The 18,983-nt window shown below is 48.1% G+C and overlaps 5 protein-coding genes and 1 long non-coding RNA gene across 11 annotated transcripts; 3 read left to right on the top strand and 3 right to left on the bottom strand.

Moving 5' to 3' along the window:
* The first annotated feature begins 4,213 nt into the window (after window positions 1–4,213).
* On the top strand, window positions 4,214–5,589 carry LOC6603424 (translation initiation factor IF-2). The gene is made up of 3 exons (XM_002028366.2): window positions 4,214–4,292; window positions 4,467–4,637; window positions 4,708–5,589. The coding sequence occupies exons 1-3, from the start codon at window positions 4,214–4,216 to the stop codon at window positions 5,493–5,495; spliced, it is 1,038 nt and encodes a 345-aa protein (XP_002028402.1). The 3' UTR covers window positions 5,496–5,589.
* A 54-nt stretch (window positions 5,590–5,643) lies between these two features.
* Window positions 5,644–8,886, bottom strand: LOC6603423 (ADP-ribosylation factor GTPase-activating protein 2). Of its 4 annotated transcripts, none has more exons than XM_026992310.1 (6): window positions 8,404–8,885; window positions 8,003–8,326; window positions 7,680–7,814; window positions 7,402–7,539; window positions 6,456–7,332; window positions 5,644–6,381 (listed from the first exon to the last, which is right to left on the bottom strand). In XM_026992310.1, exons 1-6 carry the CDS (start codon window positions 8,482–8,484, stop codon window positions 6,224–6,226), a joined length of 1,713 nt encoding a protein of 570 aa, XP_026848111.1. In that variant the 5' UTR covers window positions 8,485–8,885; the 3' UTR covers window positions 5,644–6,223. The 4 variants fall into 4 exon arrangements, with proteins under 4 accessions (XP_026848111.1, XP_026848110.1, XP_026848113.1 ...); XM_026992309.1 differs by having other exon boundaries at window positions 7,402–7,545; XM_026992312.1 differs by lacking the exon at window positions 7,680–7,814 and having other exon boundaries at window positions 8,404–8,886.
* A 200-nt stretch (window positions 8,887–9,086) lies between these two features.
* Window positions 9,087–11,069, top strand: LOC6603422 (serine/arginine repetitive matrix protein 1). Its single transcript, XM_026992397.1, has 2 exons — window positions 9,087–9,235; window positions 9,348–11,069. Exons 1-2 carry the CDS (start codon window positions 9,215–9,217, stop codon window positions 11,067–11,069), a joined length of 1,743 nt encoding a protein of 580 aa, XP_026848198.1. The 5' UTR covers window positions 9,087–9,214.
* A 1,708-nt stretch (window positions 11,070–12,777) lies between these two features.
* LOC6603420 (protein maelstrom 1) lies at window positions 12,778–15,064 on the top strand. Of its 3 annotated transcripts, none has more exons than XM_026992261.1 (6): window positions 12,778–12,799; window positions 13,246–13,546; window positions 13,602–13,806; window positions 13,876–14,025; window positions 14,085–14,506; window positions 14,575–15,064. In XM_026992261.1, exons 2-6 carry the CDS (start codon window positions 13,427–13,429, stop codon window positions 14,791–14,793), a joined length of 1,116 nt encoding a protein of 371 aa, XP_026848062.1. In that variant the 5' UTR covers window positions 12,778–12,799; window positions 13,246–13,426; the 3' UTR covers window positions 14,794–15,064. The 3 variants fall into 3 exon arrangements, with proteins under 3 accessions (XP_026848062.1, XP_026848061.1, XP_026848060.1); XM_026992260.1 differs by having other exon boundaries at window positions 12,798–12,865; XM_026992259.1 differs by lacking the exon at window positions 12,778–12,799 and adding an exon at window positions 13,172–13,188.
* On the bottom strand, window positions 14,965–16,293 carry LOC6603443 (transcription elongation factor, mitochondrial). Its single transcript, XM_002028361.2, has 2 exons — window positions 16,089–16,293; window positions 14,965–16,016 (listed from the first exon to the last, which is right to left on the bottom strand). Exons 1-2 carry the CDS (start codon window positions 16,271–16,273, stop codon window positions 15,050–15,052), a joined length of 1,152 nt encoding a protein of 383 aa, XP_002028397.1. The 5' UTR covers window positions 16,274–16,293; the 3' UTR covers window positions 14,965–15,049.
* Window positions 16,294–17,232: 939 nt separating this feature from the next.
* On the bottom strand, window positions 17,233–18,687 carry LOC6603442. The gene is made up of 3 exons (XR_003409111.1): window positions 18,602–18,687; window positions 17,862–18,543; window positions 17,233–17,803 (listed from the first exon to the last, which is right to left on the bottom strand). It is a non-coding gene; the product is annotated as an uncharacterized LOC6603442 (long non-coding RNA).
* Window positions 18,688–18,983: the final 296 nt, after the last annotated feature.

The raw sequence follows: 18,983 nt of genomic DNA on the forward strand, positions 1-18,983 counted from the left end.
CCAGCACTCGGAGCCCATTGTTTGCACTCAAATTATTTACACATTATCTGCGGGCAGAGGAGCCAGCCGGAGGACAAGAACGGGAGCACAGTGCCCCCAAGGAGGACAGACAACACACACACAGGGTGAGACAGCCAGTTGTTATTTTAATAGTTTAAGTAACCATAATATGTTGAGGACTTTTTAATAAACTTGAAACACGAGCAAGCGTGAGCCACAAGGACACCAGAGACCGGCCCCCAGAGAGAGAGAGAGCGAGAGCGAGAGAGGGGCGAGGACAGGACAGGACAGGACATGGGAAGGATGCGAATGTAGATGTGAACGTGGAACAACTGCAGGCGGGGCCAAGATTTATGCAAACCAAAATGTTGCCAAAAATTACAATTTAATGGAGTCGACTCTGAGAGGAGACTGTGCGTGGCGTGGCATGGCGTGGCGTGGCCCATAATGAGCAGCGAGAAACTTGCAACAAAAGCCAAAGTCGACAAGACAAAGGCCACAACAACAACGACAAAAATAGCAAGAAGGAGTCGCAGGACCAAGAGCAACTAGAAATGTAAGCAAAAGTAACTTCTCTAATTTTGCAGGAAATATGAAGCCATTAAAGTGCAGCAGACAAGGCGAAACATGGCAACATCTTGACTACTGCGGCACACACACATACCCAGACAGAGCAGAGGCTGAGGCTGAGGCTGAGGCTGAGGTAGAGGCTGAGGCGGAGGCGGCGGCGAAGGCTGAGGCTAAGGAAGGAGCAGCCACTACCGGGCCATGTGGCGACTACTGTCCTGTGAAAGTTGTCCTCGAGAGTGTGAAAATAAATTGTGAAAAAGTCGCAGGAGAAGTGAAAATGGCAACTGGTTTGCATGTGGCCCCACGACAAACTGGAACTTCAGTGGAACTCCGCTCCATGGTTCGGCCAGCGGTAAGCGGTAAACGGTAAACGGTAAACAGCTGTTGCACGCGTTTTTTTTCCTATTTCTACAATTTATTTCCACACAAAAAAATAGGAGGAAAGAAAAAGCCGTATATACATATCTTTAATTGCCAACTTGGGCAGTGACAGGCGGCGAGAAAAATGAGCCCTGGTGAGGTCCAGCGAGGGATTCTGGGCGGCCAGCTGGTGTCACATGTCCGGCGCTAGTTGCACTTAATCACTGCCCCGGCCAGCTGGCTGTCGTGTCGACCCGGCGGAACCGGAGCAACCGGAGCAACCGGAGGTGCCTTTCCCCTCTGGGCGTCACCTGAGTGAAGTCCCGGCACTAAGCCATCCAGGAGAGCGCTTTAATTGGACAGATTGAGAGCGAGAACAGAAGCTCCGAGCAATCCGCGATGCTCCCCATCCCGCACAGATATAAATATGCATCGAGTGTACGCCATAGAGTCGGACTACCAGATGGATCGACCGCAATGTCGAGCGGCACCCGGAATTAAGTTAATTTTAATTTACGCTGATTAATTGCATTGTCAGGCCAGATGAAATGTCCCGCCCTGGTCGGGCGCTGCTGTGGGTGCCCAACCGGAGGGCCGGTGGCAACCGCATGCCAAGTGTTAAATGTCAGAGCAACGCTTTTAATACAATTTGGTGGCAGATGCGAGGCAGGGCGCTCGCGCCAGTACAGTGCGTTTCGTGGATATAATTGAGGGGAATCGATATAATTAGGGTTTTTCGAATAATATCCAAGAGTGTCTCGTTTCTGACACGGGTGCTCTGCGCTCCCTGCTCCGTGCTCCGTGCTGCGTGCTCTCTGCTCGAGTTTCGGCATCATCTAATCGACAATCGGCCACAAATTGCTGTTTAAGCAGCGCACATTGAAATTCCGTTTGCATATCGGCCATAATGTCGTACATTAGGTTGCTTTTTTCCTCTCCTCGGATCGGGGGGGCCACTATCTAGTGCGGCGGTGCACACTCAATTTAATGGTCTTGGGTGTTCCAAATTCGGGAATTAAATAGAACATTAAGAGCAAAAACGCTCCACAGAGAGATCCCTCAATTTGCATAAACGGCCAGAGGCGGCACCTGATAAACAGGTGTCGAACAGGATATAAAATTCTATTGGCTCTTTTTTTTATTTTTATTTTTATTTGTTTCGTCTTCCTTATGTGTAGGTTTGCCCTTGCCGAAGGTACATTACATCGCCCACAGAAGAAGTTCTTTGGGTGACCAAAAATCCACCGATTTCGGTTCGGGCAAATATCTATTTTGTTCATATTCGGATAAAACATTCACTAATATAAATAAACGTATATTTAATGTTCTTTTATTTACAGATATTTTATAGATGGCTCTGTGGGTCCACTAAAACTACCATCTACCTAAACTTGGGCATAAATCAAGCGCATTTTACACAGCTAAGTAGATTCAATTACGATTTATTGGCAAATTTATTCAAATCTCATTTCCAGTTAGCTCCAACCAATCGGGCCATGTACTGTCTAGGAAGAGCATCCAACATCCGGACTGTACCTGTAGCTGTACTGTATCTCCTTCCCTTGTTTATGTTTTGCTCCGGAGCAATCCAACTATTGCGTAGAACTAGCCCAGAACTGGGCCATTGTCATGCGGAGGAGCACACGGCTTCGTTGGGTTTTTTTGTTCGAAAACATTGCGAGGCATTTGCATAAAAAGTTGATAATTAGGAATGTGTTTTGGATAAATCATACAGTGGATGGGATAAATACAAAGCGTGCAATTACGTCGCTGGGTGGCCCCGAGTGGGAGTGTAAAGGATCCCATTACCCCGACGTGAAGGCTTGGCCCGAAGCCTTTCTAAACTCACATGAAGTCCCTACAATTTATGAATACACAACCAGCGAGAGGCTCATTAAATGCACGCCAAATCGTTGGGAATAATGGAGCAAATGGTCATTAAGCCACTCGCCATGAATGCGATTCCCATTCACATTCTTCCATACACAAAGTCAAGTGCGCGGCTTAATATGCAAAAAATCAATTCAATTTTCGATTGTGCGGCAGCTGTCGCCACGTTTGATGTGATGTGCACATCAGAAGTCGCTCGCAGTAATTCAAAAAAATTAATCAAAAAGCCATTTTGACAGCCTGCAGTCGGTCCGCAACGATCCGATGCGACTTGGCCATGCCCTGCATGCCCTGCATGGCACGCCGTCAGGTGAGCCTGCTGCAGCAGTAGCCTATGATTGATGCGAATGACTCAGCCAGAAGCGGAGGAGACTCACTTAGCGATGAGGTGCACGTCGTGGGGAACCTGGAAGAAACTGCAATAATGGACATTTAAGAGGCAACATCTGGCGCCCACCGGCAGTCTAGAGAAGAACTCTTTTACTGACGTCAATGGGCTGGATGAATCAGCACCACGTCAGCCTGGATCCGAGCTGATCTCCTGCCGGAGATATCTTATGCACTGCATGTCCCCGGATGGCTATTTTTATTCTCTGGGCGGCTCACTTCTATCGACGAGAAGGCGATAAGGCGCACACGCACCCATAAACCTCGAATTATTTGGCTTTTCCTATCCCAGGGGCCCCGAAATGACCTTAAAATTAAATTGCCAATTTTGTTTTTTATGGCCAACATGTGTGTCCCCCCCCCCCTTGCTCGTTCCGGTGCTCTCGATGGAGGGAATTGGATCGAGACTAACTATCTCCTACTACGATCCATACGCTGAGGCCAGGCCGTCTTCAATATCTGTCGATACCCAACACCCATCGCTGATTAGGTCCCCGAATTGACAGCTTTAACCGATCTCGGTCGATCCACCGTAAACGCGCAATACGAGCATGATGATACGAATACGGCTACAATATGAGTATCATCAAGATCCCAGCGATCGGAGTTGTCAGGCGGATGGTTCGCACGTTCCGCTGGGGCTACGACAGACCCGCGACGATCCCCTGCTGCATACAAAGCAGGGCTCTGGCTCTGGCTCTGGCTATGACTGTGGCTGTGGCTGTGGCACTGCTTCTGCCTCGGTATATGTCTGCCTATGGGTATATCCGATTTTTTTGTCGCTGCCTCTCATTATGCTCGTCTTGTTGGCCTTTTTTGCCAGTTTGGTTTCGTATATAAATCTAACGCGCTGCGTTGCCCAGACATCACTTCTTTGGTGGAAACTTCAGTGACAAGTTTAGCTCCTGCTGTGATCCCTTAAGTAACCTCTCCAGTCTGCCCAAGGAACTATATAGGAATTCTTCCTCCTCCCCAACCGTAAATCGCATATCGAATTAAATCCAACATGAAGTTCAGTGCTGCCTTGGCTCTGCTGGTGATCGCCGGGTTCGTGGCCAGCGGCGATGCCCTGCCCGCCAGGAAAAGTGAGTTGAGCGAGTGAATAAGGAGCCGAAAGGCCAGCCAGCTCACAAAGGATTAAATGAGCTGGAGATCACCACTATTCACCATTTATTCGATCATCAATCATCTCTCATTCCATTCCATACGTCATGCCACGTCACCAACATCTACTGAAGATCGGCAATACCTCGTTCCAGGAATGGTCTACTACCAGCAGCCCGCCGCCGCCGAGTGGTACGGAGCCGCGCCCCAGCAGCGCATCATGTACATGCAGTACGTGCAGCCAGGACGCACCCACGCCCGCTCCACCCAGGCCGCCAGCGCCCTTGTGGCCGGCGAGACCGTTGCCACCGGCACCTACCTGAAGGGTAAGCACTCGCCCACTAAACTCCACTCACTAATCCCAGCCAGAACTAACCGTGCGGTTCCTAACCAAAGATTGCAATCATGCAGAGTCTGTGGATGAGCTCAGCGCCGAGGGAGTCCAGGCCGAGGATGTCCTGGCCGCTGCCGGAGCCCACGGAGCCACTTCCGTGGCCGAGGCCTATCCCGACGAGGCTCCTGTTGTCCAGGTGGCCATCGATGCTGATGTCGTGCCCGAGGCTGAGCCCGAGGTGGCCGTCGTGGAGAACGATGACGCCGCCAAGGTGCCACGCGAATACAACTTTGTGTCCGAGGAAGCCGCCGCCGCCGCAGTTGCCGCTGAGGAGGAGGCCATCGCCGAGCCCGTCGCCGTTGCCGTCGAGGCCGAGCTGCCCGCTCCCGCACCCATTGCCCCCGTGGCTGCCGTTGTGCCCGCCAACCGTTACCTGCCCGCCAAGAAGAAGGTCATTGTCGAGCTCGATCAGTCCCCCGAGGAGGATGAGCCCGAGATCGCTGCCATCGAGGATGAGGAAGCCGTGTCCGACGACGTTGATGAGGATGAGGAGGAGCTGGTCGTGCCCGTCAAGCCAGTGGTCAAGAACCCAGCCCGTCGTCCAGCTGCCAAGAAGCCCGTCAAGGCAGCCGCTCCGGCTGCCAAGCCCTCGAAGAAGCCTGCCGCTCCTCTGCCCGCCGGCACCTTCTTCCCCGTCAACTTCGGAGGCACCAGCGGCGGTGCCATCGCCATTGCCAACTCGTTCAGCACCGGCGAGGGCGGAGCCGCCACCAGCCACGCCATCGCCTATGGCTCCCCCGACTCTGTGCGTGCTCGCGTCCGCCCCAATCCCAGCAAGTTCCGTCACTAAGTCACCGACTGACGACCATCCTCCGCGTCTTGCTAGATCCAGTCTGTAAATGAAAGATTCTCCTGTAATTATTAGCGAAATTGTCAACTTTTGACCGCAGTTAAATAAACTTTTTTTTTCTCTTTTTAAACGCCATTGAAGGAAGTGATTATTCGGTTGGGGAAACGATCCGCTATGCATTTCTAATATATTTATGTTTTCTGTTTCATTTGACGGTGATCTCGAGCCAAGATCTAAGCCTATCGAGATACAATCAAACTGGAAATGGACAAAGTAAATGCTCTTAAATGAAGAAAAAAAATCAACTATCATTCGGCTATAGGCTCGACTTATAGCTAAGGGGCGTATGCATTGATCCTTCGCAAATGTTACATCTTCTCGGTCGTATAGCATCCATCGTACGTGTATGTTTGCATGCATGTATATATATATATAGGTATTTTAAAAGACACTACGCGTATTGTACAGCTTTCTAGACTGCTGGATTTCGTTATTCATTTTTCTTTATACAAGAACTATAGAGGTATCCGGGGATTAATCCTCTGATGCTAGGCTACATGGTTTAACTGCTCGGAATTGTTTATAACTTTCTGCATAATCGCTCAACTTTTGTGTGACTAATATATAAAAACATTAATTTTAGTGTCTCCTCCACCTCCACCTCCGCCACTGGTGCTGCTCCTGCGACTCCTTTGGCTGTGGCTTTGGCTGTGGCCGTCCTTCTGATATCAGTAGCCGTACTTGTCCTGCAGCGAGGACATCACATCGTTGGCCAGATTGCTGAGGCGCCCGGCCACCTTGTGGACGCCTTGGCGCACACTCTCCTTCACGCTCTCCACGTCTAGGTCGGGGGCATTAAAGTTCGAAGATGAATACCCACCGCTTCCTCCTACAGGAAAGACATTTCAGAAGTCACAATCTGCATATGCATCTGCATGAAGCCATCGAATGTGCACTCACCCCTGCCAACAGGAGATCCGTCGCCGAAGTAGTCCGACGAGGATATGGCACGTGATCCCTGGAATCGATTCAGACTCGCGCCAGCGTCAGAAGACGAATGTTCGCTGGCGAAGTATTGGTCGGAGCCAAAGCCCTTCGAGTTGCCAAACTTTTGTTGGGCTATCACGGGATCGTTGCTGGCGGTGCTTTTGCTCTTGCTGGTTGCATAGGAGGAGGAGGAGGATGTGGCACCCGAGCCGCTGGCCGTCTTCCCCGACGCCTTGGGCTTGTCGTAGTCGTAGCTGTTGGCAAACATGGACGTGATGTTGCTATGCGTGCCGCCTATGGGCTCGATAGTCTCGTAGCCCAACGCGTCTAGTTCGAATTTATCCAGTTTGCTGGACCCGCCAGTCGAACTCTCCCGCTTCTCGCTAGAGTATCCTCCTCCGCCGCCGCCGCCGGCAGTGCCGCTACCGCCACCGCCACCGCTGTACAGCGAGTAGTCGGTGAAGAAGTTGTCATTCTCCAGCGAAGACAGTTTATTCTTGGGAGCCGCCGTCTGCTGGATGGTCGCCATGTCCCCGATGGCGGAGTGGGCCATATCGGAGCCCCGCAAGCTGAAGCCCATGCCCAGACGCTCCATTTGCTTGGCCTTGGCCGGATCCATGGTCTTCAGCTTTGCTTCTTCGCGTGTCTTCTGTACCGATAGTTCCTGGTAGGCCAGACGCATGCTGGCTACCGTCTCCAGCTCCTCTTCGGCGGTTTGGGGCTTGTCAGCGGGTGCTGCCTGGACGCTGGACGTCTTCATCTCGTTGGCCGCATTGGCACGAGCCTCAATGTCGGCAAAGTTTGTCTTTACTTTGGTGGCTCCCAGGCCGCCCACCTTACGAGCGCCCAGCTGGAAAGGATCCGAAAAGAACAGTTAATCGGACGCACCTCCATGTATATGTCTCGTGCGAAAACTTACCCCTCCCTTCTTGGGCTGTATCTTGCGCACTCCTATGGAAGAGGGCACGGACGATGCCACCACCGAGTTGAGCAAATCCACGCTGGGGGCGCCGCTTAGCTGGGTCTCCAGATTAGTAAGCGATGGAGTCGGTTTCGTCTCCACCTGGAAGGCAGACAGTGATGAGCGGGGTGGGGTAGTGGTAAGATTGGGGGGGCGGGGCGAGAACAAAATAACTCTAAAAGCGCGGGCGTGTCTCTTCTGTTTGTGTCTCTGGGGGGGGGGGGGAGGTCTCCTACCTTGCTGATGTTGTTGTTTTCCGCGTTAAAGTCCGCTGGGGGGACATTGTCGTTGTCGCACTGAGCGAAGAAGTCCTCCTCCTTGGCAGCCTCGTTGCCCTCGCTCTTGTCGACCGCCGGCTCCAGAAGATGCAGCTGTGTTGGTGTCGGTTTTGGGTGTGTGGCGGTATGTCGATTGGGATTGGGATTGGGATCGGAATCGTAGTTCGGAAAAGCGCACGGCATGTTAGCAAAAGCAAATGTTAATCAGGTGTGACAGTGTCAAGAAACTCCAGGCAACAAATAACAAATTGTCAGAGCCAGACGTGGAACTGGGAACTCACCTTGGTTCCGTGCACCTTCATGGCCTGCTGGGCCTGGGCACTAAGCTTGTCCCGATAGAGCTGGGCCGCCCTCGAGTTATACTTGACCTGGGCATCGGAGCTGGTGCAGTTGTGGGAGCGGAAGAACTGCGAAGCGTTGGCATTGCCGCCGAGCTGCATCTGGCGCAGCTGCTGCCACGTCCAGTTCGTGTCCAGATTGGTGCTCCGCACGAAGGTCAGGTGAACGCCCAGGTTCCGGTGGACGGCCGAGCAGTCGATGCAAATGAAGATGCCATACGTGACGGATGACCAGGTGGGTGCCTTGGCCGCGCAATCGAAGCAGGACTGAAAGCGGGGTCAAAGCGGGTCAGAGGGTGAGTGTAGGGGGCCGAAGGGCAAGCTGCAGAAGTAGGGCAACTCACTTTATTGGCTGGCTGAGCACGCAGGCGACTGAACACGGACTCGAGGTCCTGCTTGGTGGGTCCGGCAGCGGAGTTGGACATGACGAATTGCACAAAACTGAATTGTTTGCTCACAGCTATGAAAATTGTTGACGTTGCCTTGGAGTTGCTCTTTCACCTTTGAAGATGTTGTAAGCCCTGCAGCTGTATCGAATGGCGCCCGTAGTTACGTGTTAATGGGCATACACCCTTGGATATTATCCTACCGAAGCGTTTTTAACTAATTCTTTAACGTTTTCAGAACAGAAAGTACGTGGACGTGTGTTTTCCTCAAATGCAGTGGATTTATCGATAAAATATACCGTCAGACCCTCAGAAATATACCGATATACCGTGTGTTTTCCTCAAATGCTTCAGATGTTAGTACTGTAAAGTCCGCCAAAAGCATACATCCATTCGTGCGGCTGCCACGTTATTCCCGCTCCGAATTCTTGTAAAGTGGAATGTTGTTTTACAAAAATATATGTATTTTTGAACATATTTTAAATTTTGAAATTGTTTGTCTACTACAGTTTTTGAAAGAATGCTCAATACGCTCACTTTTGTGCACTATTTGCAAAAACATCGATAGAAGCTAGTTCGTACTAGTTCGTGAGTCGACCATAGACCAACTACAATATATTTCATTGCAAGGTGTGTGAGCTAGAGATGGAAGTGGTGTTTCGGTGCTTAGCACAATTGCTTAATTCAAATTGAAATCAAAGTGAAGATCAACAAAACACCCACCAACTGCATAGAAGACTTGTCTGCGGAGGACCAGAAGGTGTCGGATATGGTGAAATCGCCGTGGAAGGTATGTGAACATGAAAGACGAATATCTACTTGGGAACCGCGCTTGGCGCTACGAAAGTCGCAATTTACGAATGAAGTAACATTTGACTCCATCTATTTATGTATTTATTTAGCGAGAGGAGAATGGGTCTCAGTCGCCGTGCCGCATTAAAAGCTCAATGAGCATGGAGGAAAGCAAGCCGCAATCTCCGGGCGAGGATCATTTCGACACCACAGAACAGCATGCGCAGCTAGATGAAGGGCAAATCAAGACTGAGCCAGATGACGACCAATCCGTGGAGTCCGAGAGGGATCCTTTCGACGAGCTGGCCGAGCTCCTCGAGGAAGAAAACGTCCCAGTGTACCTTGTTCAAATGCCATTAGTGGCGCCGCCACCGCCATCTATCACCCTACCCGATGACTGCTTTTTGTTTACTAGACGCACCAAAGTGGAAATTGCCTCTGCCGTGCCCAGTTCTTCGTCCAGCGTCAACGAATGCTTGGACTCACCACATCAGCGCGCAGCTGGCTTGGCGCCCATTGAAGTGCACTCTCAAAAGAAAAGTCGTTCAAGGCGTGGGCGTTCTCGGAGTGGCGGATCTTCAAACAGACAAGAAAGCAATCAAGGAAGAAGTCTGATTAGATCATTATCATCAGTAGGGCACAGAAACAGGCAAAAACCTCCAGAGCACAGAGAGGATAGAACCACTTCCAGTCGTAAAGGGGCTCGCAGCAACAGTTCCTCGATGGAAACTAAAAAATGCAAAATGTCAAGGGGTAGGAGCCCAGGCAAGATCAAAAAAAGGAATAGCACTTCGAGAATATCAACCGAAACCGATAGAGGTAGAACACGCAGCCCGAATGGGACGAGTTCCAGCGATCGTGAACATTTTCGCAAGAAGATGTCCTACCAACGGTTATCGCGCCGTAAATTCGCCGAGAATGGGCATGTGTTTGGCCGTAGACGTTCTAGAAGTGGTTCACCGAACAGAAGGCACTGGCGTCGAGACAGTTTTAGTCCGATAATATCACCGCAAAGAATCCGACGAGAGTTCCGACCCAGACAGATTCGTCGCTATTCCCCAAAACGACTGTCCGGACAGCGATGTCTTTCTCGTGAGCCAACCAAAAGCCCCTCAAGATGTAGATCCCGTCAGAGCGGCCGTTCTTATCAGCATCCTCAAAGACGCTCGCGAAGTGGAACCCGACAGTACCGTCTTTCTCGTGAGCCACCTATACGCCACTCGAGAAGTAGATCCCGACAGCACCGTCTTTCTCGTGAGCCCCCAATACGCCACTCGAGAAGTAGATCTCATTCTGCTGTGAACAAAACAAGGATGAACGACAACGTTTCTCCTGTCTGCTCGGCCGGGTCAATTGAGATCTTTCAACCGAGTGATTGTACACTTCCACCTCTGGGACCTGTTGAGCCAATGGCTTACAACTCACCAAGACCGATACTACCAATAGTAACTAGTCGATTCGAAAATCCAGTAACACCATCTCCAGTAACACCGTATAGACATTTGCCTCAGATGCCAGCAGCCAGCAACCATATGTGGTATACGCAAACGCATTACACTCACTTTCAGTACAGCACCACGACTATGCAGGACGGTCCGAACTGGCAAGCGCCTGTCTATGGCTATGGAGATGCACCGCCTCCTGCGTTGGGTCCCCACGATCTGCGCCATCGCCTGGGCTCGACTCGCTCGTTGCCATTGGGCCCATGCGATCTGCGCCACCGGATCCAAGGCCGACCAGAGTGTTTTTTTCCCACGGAAAACACAGCATCTCCATACAATGTAGCCCCAGGCCAGACGGTCTATCAATACTATCCAAATGGATACTATTAGCTATCGTGGGGCGCGAAAATCAAAGAATTCTCTGCATAATGCGTATTTTTATTTTTATTTTTATTTTTTGCATGGTCAAGCATCATGGTAAGGCTTTATTTTTACTTTGATTCTGCATCAATGTCAATAAAAAAAACATTCGAAGGCTTCCACTTATTATTAATTTAATGCATTTTATTCGAGTGCCAATATGATTCAATGAATAAAGAATAAAGAATAGTCTTAAAGTTGCGAACTCCAGGGATAGGGATCTCTTGGTGTCGGCGAGTTCTCCGCAGGCGATGTCAAAGGGTCGCCTGACTCTGGCTTGCCCTCTTCCGATTCAGACCTAAGCAATTTCAGACGTCTTCCATTCATGCTGAAATCGATGTCCGATGGCGGCGTCTTGTCCATAGACCAGATACGGTTTATGTAGTGGCGATCAATATGGATTTGAGAGGATCTGGGCTGCCCTACCTCTGGCCTAGTGCTTCCCGACATTCTGGATATCTTGGGATATGGGCTGTTGGCAATTTTGCTGTTAAGTTTGTTAAGTCAGGCCCATGCTCAACACCAAAGCAACCCTGAGGCCAGTAATGGAAAGTAATAATAAAAACATACATATTTAAAGCCAAGTGGTCAAAACGTAAAAGTAAGGGTAAACTCGGCCCATTTTGTAGGCGGTGATGCCATCCAAACGCATTGAATAATGGAATGGATCAATCTTTCCGCCCTCCCGTTCCAGAACAAAGCCTGCCACGAGTTTGTGATTCAGTGGCATCCGTTTGTGCAGAAACCAGTCGTGCCATGGGCGATCCTAGATTTGTTTTACAATGAAGAACTTTACAATTGCTTTACAATGAAGAATGGAATAGAATCATGCATTTTCTGGCACGTTGGGACTAGGGCGGCTAGCGTTTTAATCAGTGCTTCGACCTGGGCCCCTTCGGACTCTATTCTGCGAAACAAATTCTCCATAGAAGAAACAATATAGGGCTGAACAAATTATAGACACGCCCATGGCAGATATGGTGGCGCTGGTACTGCCTTCTGCATTTGGTACATTGTTTCTCGTCAGAGCTCCTCAACAAATTACTTCCCATGCAGTTCTTATAGATTTGCTTATAGAACAGAAGGCCATTATTCTCCACACCATCCTATTCGTTATCCATTGCTTCCTTCAGAGGTGTTTCCAAGGCACTACTCACAATTTTTTTCGTATCATCTATATTCTCCACATCCACACTTTGGCTCTCATCGTTTCCGTTTCCAACGAACGTTCGACCATTTTCGCAGCACGCAGGCATTTGTAATTCTTTACCGCGTGACGATCCAAGTAGAGGCGACGCATTATGTGCATTATGTTCATGGTGCTGACCTGCTTTACGGGACAATAAAAACAATCCTTTTTCTCAAATTCAATTTTGATAATATTCTTCATATGGCGATTATACAAGTCCAGCCCCTAAACACAAGGTCAAGGCACATATTGCACTGGTACTTGCGATTGGGCAGAAATTCCCCGAGATCTGGAGTCCAGTATCCACGGTATTTCTTGGTATCCATGGCTCCATTCCCTAAAAAAAAAAATGGTCAATGTTCAAAATAAACTCAACGCTAACCGGCATTTATCAGTGTTGAAAAACTTCGCCATAGAACGCGGCGTCTGTTTTTTAGATTTCTCTTTTAATTCTTGTTTCGCGGCGGCTCAGTCGGTTTCTGTTTCGGTTTGCTGACAAAAAAAAGTAAAGGTTTGTGAAAATATTCTTTCGAATTGCATAAAGAATGATTCTTCATGCTGACAAAAAAAAGTAAAGGTTTGTGGAAATATTGTTTCGAATTGCATGAAGAATGATCTTCATGCTAATTGTATATGTAGTTCTTGTGCGTAAAAGCTTTTTTCGCTGCCCGGCTTTTCTTTGCTATTTCGGAGAGTGGGCTCCTCACAAAAAAAGACAATTATTGTTTCTGTTTGCATAAAGATCATTGTATTAAGTGTTGCATGCTGGAGTATTGTTCCAAAAGCGTATTTCGGACATTTTTCTATCGGAATTTGTGCTTCTAAAATCTTACACACATTCATTAACATATGCACTTGTGTGTGGCACACATGCATGAGTACAATCTGCAACATATGTATGTATGTGTGTATGGTGAAATATGTATGTACATATGTAGTATTTTTGAATAAATTCAGGAAAACCGGTCAGCTCTTTCCATTGGTTTTTACGTGCACTCGCCGTCTCGTTCACGCACACGCTGCCGCCTGCGCACCTATTTGGTTATCTGTTGATTGCTGCCATACTTGCTGCGCGGCGTCCGCCCCTACTGTATTTTCCACGCCCCTAGCCAGAGCTGGCACTCTACTGACGTTGCATATGGCTCAAAATAAGCCCAATGCGTTCATGGCGTTCGTCGCCGACTGGCGCGCTTTTAACCGCTTCGGTCGTGGCTTAAGCACTTCAGAGGCGGTGGCAAAGTGTGGGCCTATTTGGGAGGTAAGTAGCAATGCGGTGGTCAGTAATAGATTATAAACTGGCATATCGATTTCAGGGCATGAGCGACCGGGAGCGCGGTCCGTACAAGTCGAAGGCTAAGGATTCAAACGTGCTGGAGAGAGAATCAAAGACAGAGCGTCTGAATTGTCTGGGCGTCACCATCTCAAAAATGCAAGTGGAGAAAAACGAGGCCATAGATGCAGACCTTCAAATGAAGAGAAATATCAAACGCATTGTTTTGAAAGCGACAAATTCGATGAGTAAGGTACTTTGTTCTTAATGAGAGCCAGCCGCCATTAACAAAACTCGCTTTTGATTTTCGCTTGCAGAGTTGGAGGAAGAGGAATTTTTGTTTGTTAGCTTCAATTATTTTACGAAGGCCCTGAATGGGGATGTTTACCAGCCCGCTGAGCTTTCCGCCTGCCGCTTCTCTCTGAAGGGGGGCATAAGCTCTAATTACAGCACCATGATTAATCCTGGTGAGTGTTGCTGTTAGCCTGATGCTTTGGACCTCGTTGTAATCAGAATTTCTTCTCAGGCCACATCATCTTTGGACAGACCAGCGATGCCCAGGATCATTCGCGGACTACGCACAAGTTGCCCTTGCCACCGAATGCCATGGGCGAGAAAAACCTGGGAAACTTATACAGTGATACCTTGAAATGGCTATCCGCCAGCAATGATGAGGAAGACGGGCAACATGACCATCCGGTCATTGTCTACACAACCCCAGAGCTAATGCCGGTGGTAAAGTCTTGCTTCCGTTATCTGGCATGCGAGGGCGACACCGACAAACATGCTGAAAAGATTATGGTCTACGACATCTGCTACTTGTTTCTCACTTTGAAGAAGACTGTCTTGGACTTGGTTGGGGTTCCGAACGATCACATGAACATCCATGTGACTAACAGCTTCTTTAGGAGGGACTTTTTTGAATTTAGCTCAGGGATTGCGTGCGACGTAAGTTTATAACAGTTGAAGATATTTCTAGTTTTTATCAATTTCTAAGCATCAAATTGTTTTTCTAGTACCATGAAAAAGTCGATCGAACCAAATACTGTACTAAAAGTATGGTTCTGCGTTGGGGATACATGATTAGCCTCTACATTTGCGGAGACCTGGCCATTCCACTCCAGCCTAGAAAGCACGTTCCCATTGAGGTCAAGCACAGCTACACCGTGACTCCTGGCGACTCTTCATTAGCCCTAGACGGGACTTCGACTGATTCAGGCTACTCTGGGTATTGAGATTCATTATACAACGATGGAGAGTTCCCTAGCCTGGGTGGCCGCCGTCCCAAGACCCCTGCCAAAAATCGTTACATGGTAGCTGGCAAAAAGACCCTTCGCTAATTTGTATGCCTATTACAATAATATTATCATTACATTCTTGAACTCGCTAGCAGGAAAAGCAGTCAATTATTTTTAATTACACTTCCCTTCCGCGAAGGAAATAACATTTAATCTGACTTCAATTCAAACAAATACATATATATCTAATAAACTATGTAACAACTGCCTCACAGCCGTCCGCACTGGAAAGGAGGGAAGTCTTTGGGCTGCGCGAAACAGTTGATATGCTCAACGGATCCTGCAGGAGAACGAGTCGTGCGAACGCCAGGTTCAGCAGAAAAGCCTGACCCAGCAGCTCGCGCTGATAGCGCTCCTGCTGAGAGAACATATTTCTCAGGTCCGCAGGGAACTGCACCAGATTGCGTATTCCTGCATGTGCCTGCGGTGTAGTATCCGTCTGATCCTCCATGTTGTAGTGGGTGCGCATCATGGAAAGAATGGTGTCCTCTGAGGAGACCCTCTCTGTGCCCACCAAGTGGTTGAAGAGTCGGGCTGTGAGAAAGCGTCGCATGTAGTAGAGGTTGTTGCACTTGGTCTCGTCTGGATCGCCCCGGGACAGCAAGGCATAGCTCATAATAGCCGTCACTTGAGACTTTTGGATGTTCACATTTTGCTGATCGATGCTGCCCGGATTGCTGCTGGCCTGGGCCATCTGTGGGTTCTCTAATACATAGCAGTCAGCCTGCGGGATTTGGTGGGTCACGTAGAGGCAGCGTCGGGCCAGCTCGGCCAAGTGCAGCTTCTTGTCGTTCAGCTCGTGATGCTGCCAGTGGGTGAGTAGGCAGGGATCATTATCATTCTTTCCAATCTCAATTCGTGCCCAACTAACGCTGGTAACACCAATGCGAACTCCCACGCTCGACGTAGTGCGCACACGCTGTCCCTCGTCCATACCAGGAGTTATGAAGGGAGCCGTTCGCGTGGACTTTGGCTTCTGGACGGCATTTCCCTCGCTGCTCCTTCTGGTGCCCTCCGGCTCCAGCAGGCTTTTGAAGAACTTCGTTGCTACCTTCAGGCCAAAACCCTCCACATACAAGATGTCGTTCACATCCCGCAGTGGACCATTGCGCGTCCTCCAGTTGTGCAGTTTGCTGGCTCGCCCCTTGGTTATGTCGTAGCTGTGGTGTGTAGAACAATTCATGTTATTATAAGGGGTAACTGGCGACCTGGGGTGTGTTGTGCATACCAACCTGAGCATCTGATCGATGCTGGAGTCGTTGAGCGTCTGCAAAATCTTCACGCGCTCCTCATCTGTATAAGCCGGCAACAAGCTGTTGGGCTGGTCATTGTCGGTCGCTACCGGTGTCACACGTGTTGAAAGGTGCCGTATATGTTTTCCGGGCAGAGACCAGAGTGCGCGGGAGTAGTAAAGCATATTTAATTCAATTTTAAACGTTACACAAAAATTAATAATACAAATAATAATATTTGGAAAAAAACCACTAGAAAAGAATAGGAATCAGACTTATCGATAAAATATACCGTCCGACCGTCAGAAATATACCATCTCATTTAAAAAATATACCGTAAATATACTGACGAATTCAAGTTATATTTTACATATTCCTCGTTTTTGATATTCCGTGGATTATTACTAACTATATAGAACATTTAGCCATGCCCACATAGGTTCATCCGATTAATAAATCTATTTTCTAATTGACTAGTATTTTTTAAACACTTGCTTTAATTGCATTTTGCGTAAAAAGAGGTTTTAGCGAAAATCGTCAAACAAAAAAAGGTTTTAGCGAAATAGGTCAAAACAAAAAAAGGATAGTGTTCATATTGAATAATTCTGGCTAACTAAAACCCTTAGTTCTGCCTACATAATTTTAGGTCATTGATGAATAAATTTTCTACAAAATTGGCTAGTTTTTAGTCAATGCTTTTATTGTATTTTGACTAAAACAAAGTTTAAACAAAATAGTATTTTAGACATGATGCGCGCATAGGTTTTTGTATACCCTAGTCGCGCCAATCGGAATAAATCCGAAGCAGGAAGCATGGATTGACTTTGGCTCGAACGCCTCGTTTGGGTTTGTTGCTATAGTATATAGTTTTTTATTGCTAGTGAAATACGACCTTAAACGGTCCCAGCCAGAGCCTGGCAACAGCATTCGTATCCATACATGAAGATGTTGATTTCTGTATACAATGTACTTTTAATATTATTCTTATTCAATTAAACTTAGGAATTCATCAGCAGACGAAGATGTTCCATGCGAACCCATTTGTCTGGGAGCGAAAGGAATCCATCAATTGTTTGACTTGGTCATTTGAAAAATGAATAAGTAAATAAAAATATTTTAAAAATAATGATAAATGCATGGAATTTATTACTTGTAGTACTAGTATTCAATTCAACTTAAAAACTTATCTGGAGAGTGTGTCCCTTGTCTGGCTTTCTCGTGAGTGTATGAACATCAAGATTCTACGATGGTGCACAGATTTCTCAGGGCATCCTCGAAGCTTGAGGTACGGCTAGTTTCCTCCCACAGCTCCTCCCTCGTTGCGTTTGGGGTACCGCTTTTGAAATCGGCAATATCGACAATGGTCCGCATATCTCCCTCTCCATTTTTTTTTGGCAGAAATACAATGTCGAACTCATTTACATTTGGATTCTGGTCTAACAAATTTGACGGTGGCTGATGCCCATATTTAACAAGTCGAGTATGACCTCCACGCGTAAAGGTTTACGTTTCCTTTCTCCACGAGCTGCATATCCCTAATGGCCTCGCATTTTAGTGGGCCGAGTAACGAATGGACCACCTTTTGGGCCTTGATCTACAGCTCCTGCGGTATTTTCTGGGCAAATGCCTTCAAATCCTCCAGAGTGATCCCATTGAGGGACTTATACTTGACAATCGTCAGGCATTGGCTTTGTCCCAGCACTACAGAATACTGCCTAGAATTCGCTATAAAGTTTTTAATGGGAAAAATGCATGGATATATGCATACCTTACCTGCTGAGGGTCCATGGATTGTTCAGAATTGTGGAGTAGTAGTCGCGCTGGTTATTATACCTGGTTATACCTTAGGCAATGGCCTCCACAAACAGATATTTTCATTGTAGCGGCTCACAAACAGACGCAGACCATTGTCGCTGACCCTGAAGTGGCTATTGAGTTTGGCACTTTCGTCGAGTTGCAATTCCTTGTCCAAATGGAGCTTTACCAATGAAACGTACAAGTCGCACGTATCAGCACTGCAAGGGAAAAATTTTGGAGGCGATGGCCATCATTGTCATTCTACAATTTCATGTTACCCAAGTTGAAAAAGGCATGCGGTTAGCCTTGGGTGGCAAGTCCGGCAAGCGGCTGGTTGCGACGCTGTTCATTTTTGTTTGCCATCAGCTGAAACTCAGAGTCCTCGAGAGCGCGGCCACATTCAGTGGATTCCTTCAGCATCAAGGGATGCTTTAGAGGAGAACATCGTGTCCTCGCTTAAGATTGAAGAGGAGCATTGGCCGTTGATGTTCTCCTTGGGATCCTGGGCTTTCTGCGCATGAAAATAATATGTTGCAGAAGGTGGGCCAGGCACTGATAGTTGCGCGGATCGGCGAATGGACCGTGGTTGACCATCAAGGCACAGGATGCGTTGCTGGGCAATCCTATATGGACCGATGGTGCCGACAGCACAAGAGATCTAAACGCGACCATTGAGTACCGAGTGTTTTGATGGCTTAGCTCGCCTTTTCACTTACCTGTAAACTTTCGTGTCGTTCTCCGATTTATCGGGATCATCCAGATACTCTACATGCTCGGCCATTCTAATGTGTGTCGGCTAATGGCACAAAACTCACGTTGATCTTAATTGCAAATTATATTTCACTTAATTGGGATTTTGTTATAATAAAACCCGCCGACGCCAACTATCCGCAAAAACAAAATGGTGGAAAACGCGGGACGCAACTTTCAGTGGTGGGCATCTGACCTAGCGATGGGATGGCCGATGGCCGAAAAGCCATGCAGTGTGAGCCAGATTAATATGTACATACATGTATATGCTTTTTTGTCCATTCTAACTCGATCTGGTGACCTATTGATTGTTAGACTTGGTCATTTTATTGAAAATAGCGAGGTTTT

This window comes from Drosophila persimilis, unplaced genomic scaffold (assembly GCF_003286085.1).
Source record: "Drosophila persimilis strain 14011-0111.01,24,50 unplaced genomic scaffold, DperRS2 tig00000732-arrow-arrow-pilon, whole genome shotgun sequence".
Lineage (NCBI taxonomy): Eukaryota > Metazoa > Arthropoda > Insecta > Diptera > Drosophilidae > Drosophila > Drosophila persimilis.

Coding starts and splice junctions, on each gene's coding strand:
- LOC6603424 (XM_002028366.2), top strand. CDS start 4,214: ATGAAGTTCAGTGCTGCCTTGGCTCTGCTGGTGATCGCCGGGTTCGTG. Junction 4,293..4,466: donor TGCCCTGCCCGCCAGGAAAA/GTGAGTTGAGCG, acceptor ACCTCGTTCCAG/GAATGGTCTACTACCAGCAG. Junction 4,638..4,707: donor CACCGGCACCTACCTGAAGG/GTAAGCACTCGC, acceptor TCCTAACCAAAG/ATTGCAATCATGCAGAGTCT.
- LOC6603423 (XM_026992309.1), bottom strand. CDS start 8,484: ATGTCCAACTCCGCTGCCGGACCCACCAAGCAGGACCTCGAGTCCGTG. Junction 7,333..7,401: donor TACAGCCCAAGAAGGGAGGG/GTAAGTTTTCGC, acceptor GATCCTTTCCAG/CTGGGCGCTCGTAAGGTGGG. Junction 6,382..6,455: donor CGGATCTCCTGTTGGCAGGG/GTGAGTGCACAT, acceptor TTCCTGTAGGAG/GAAGCGGTGGGTATTCATCT.
- LOC6603422 (XM_026992397.1), top strand. CDS start 9,215: ATGGTGAAATCGCCGTGGAAG. Junction 9,236..9,347: donor TGGTGAAATCGCCGTGGAAG/GTATGTGAACAT, acceptor GTATTTATTTAG/CGAGAGGAGAATGGGTCTCA.
- LOC6603420 (XM_026992259.1), top strand. Junction 13,547..13,601: donor AGTGTGGGCCTATTTGGGAG/GTAAGTAGCAAT, acceptor TATCGATTTCAG/GGCATGAGCGACCGGGAGCG. Junction 14,507..14,574: donor GCTCAGGGATTGCGTGCGAC/GTAAGTTTATAA, acceptor TTGTTTTTCTAG/TACCATGAAAAAGTCGATCG.
- LOC6603443 (XM_002028361.2), bottom strand. CDS start 16,273: ATGCTTTACTACTCCCGCGCACTCTGGTCTCTGCCCGGAAAACATATA. Junction 16,017..16,088: donor AGCATCGATCAGATGCTCAG/GTTGGTATGCAC, acceptor TACACACCACAG/CTACGACATAACCAAGGGGC.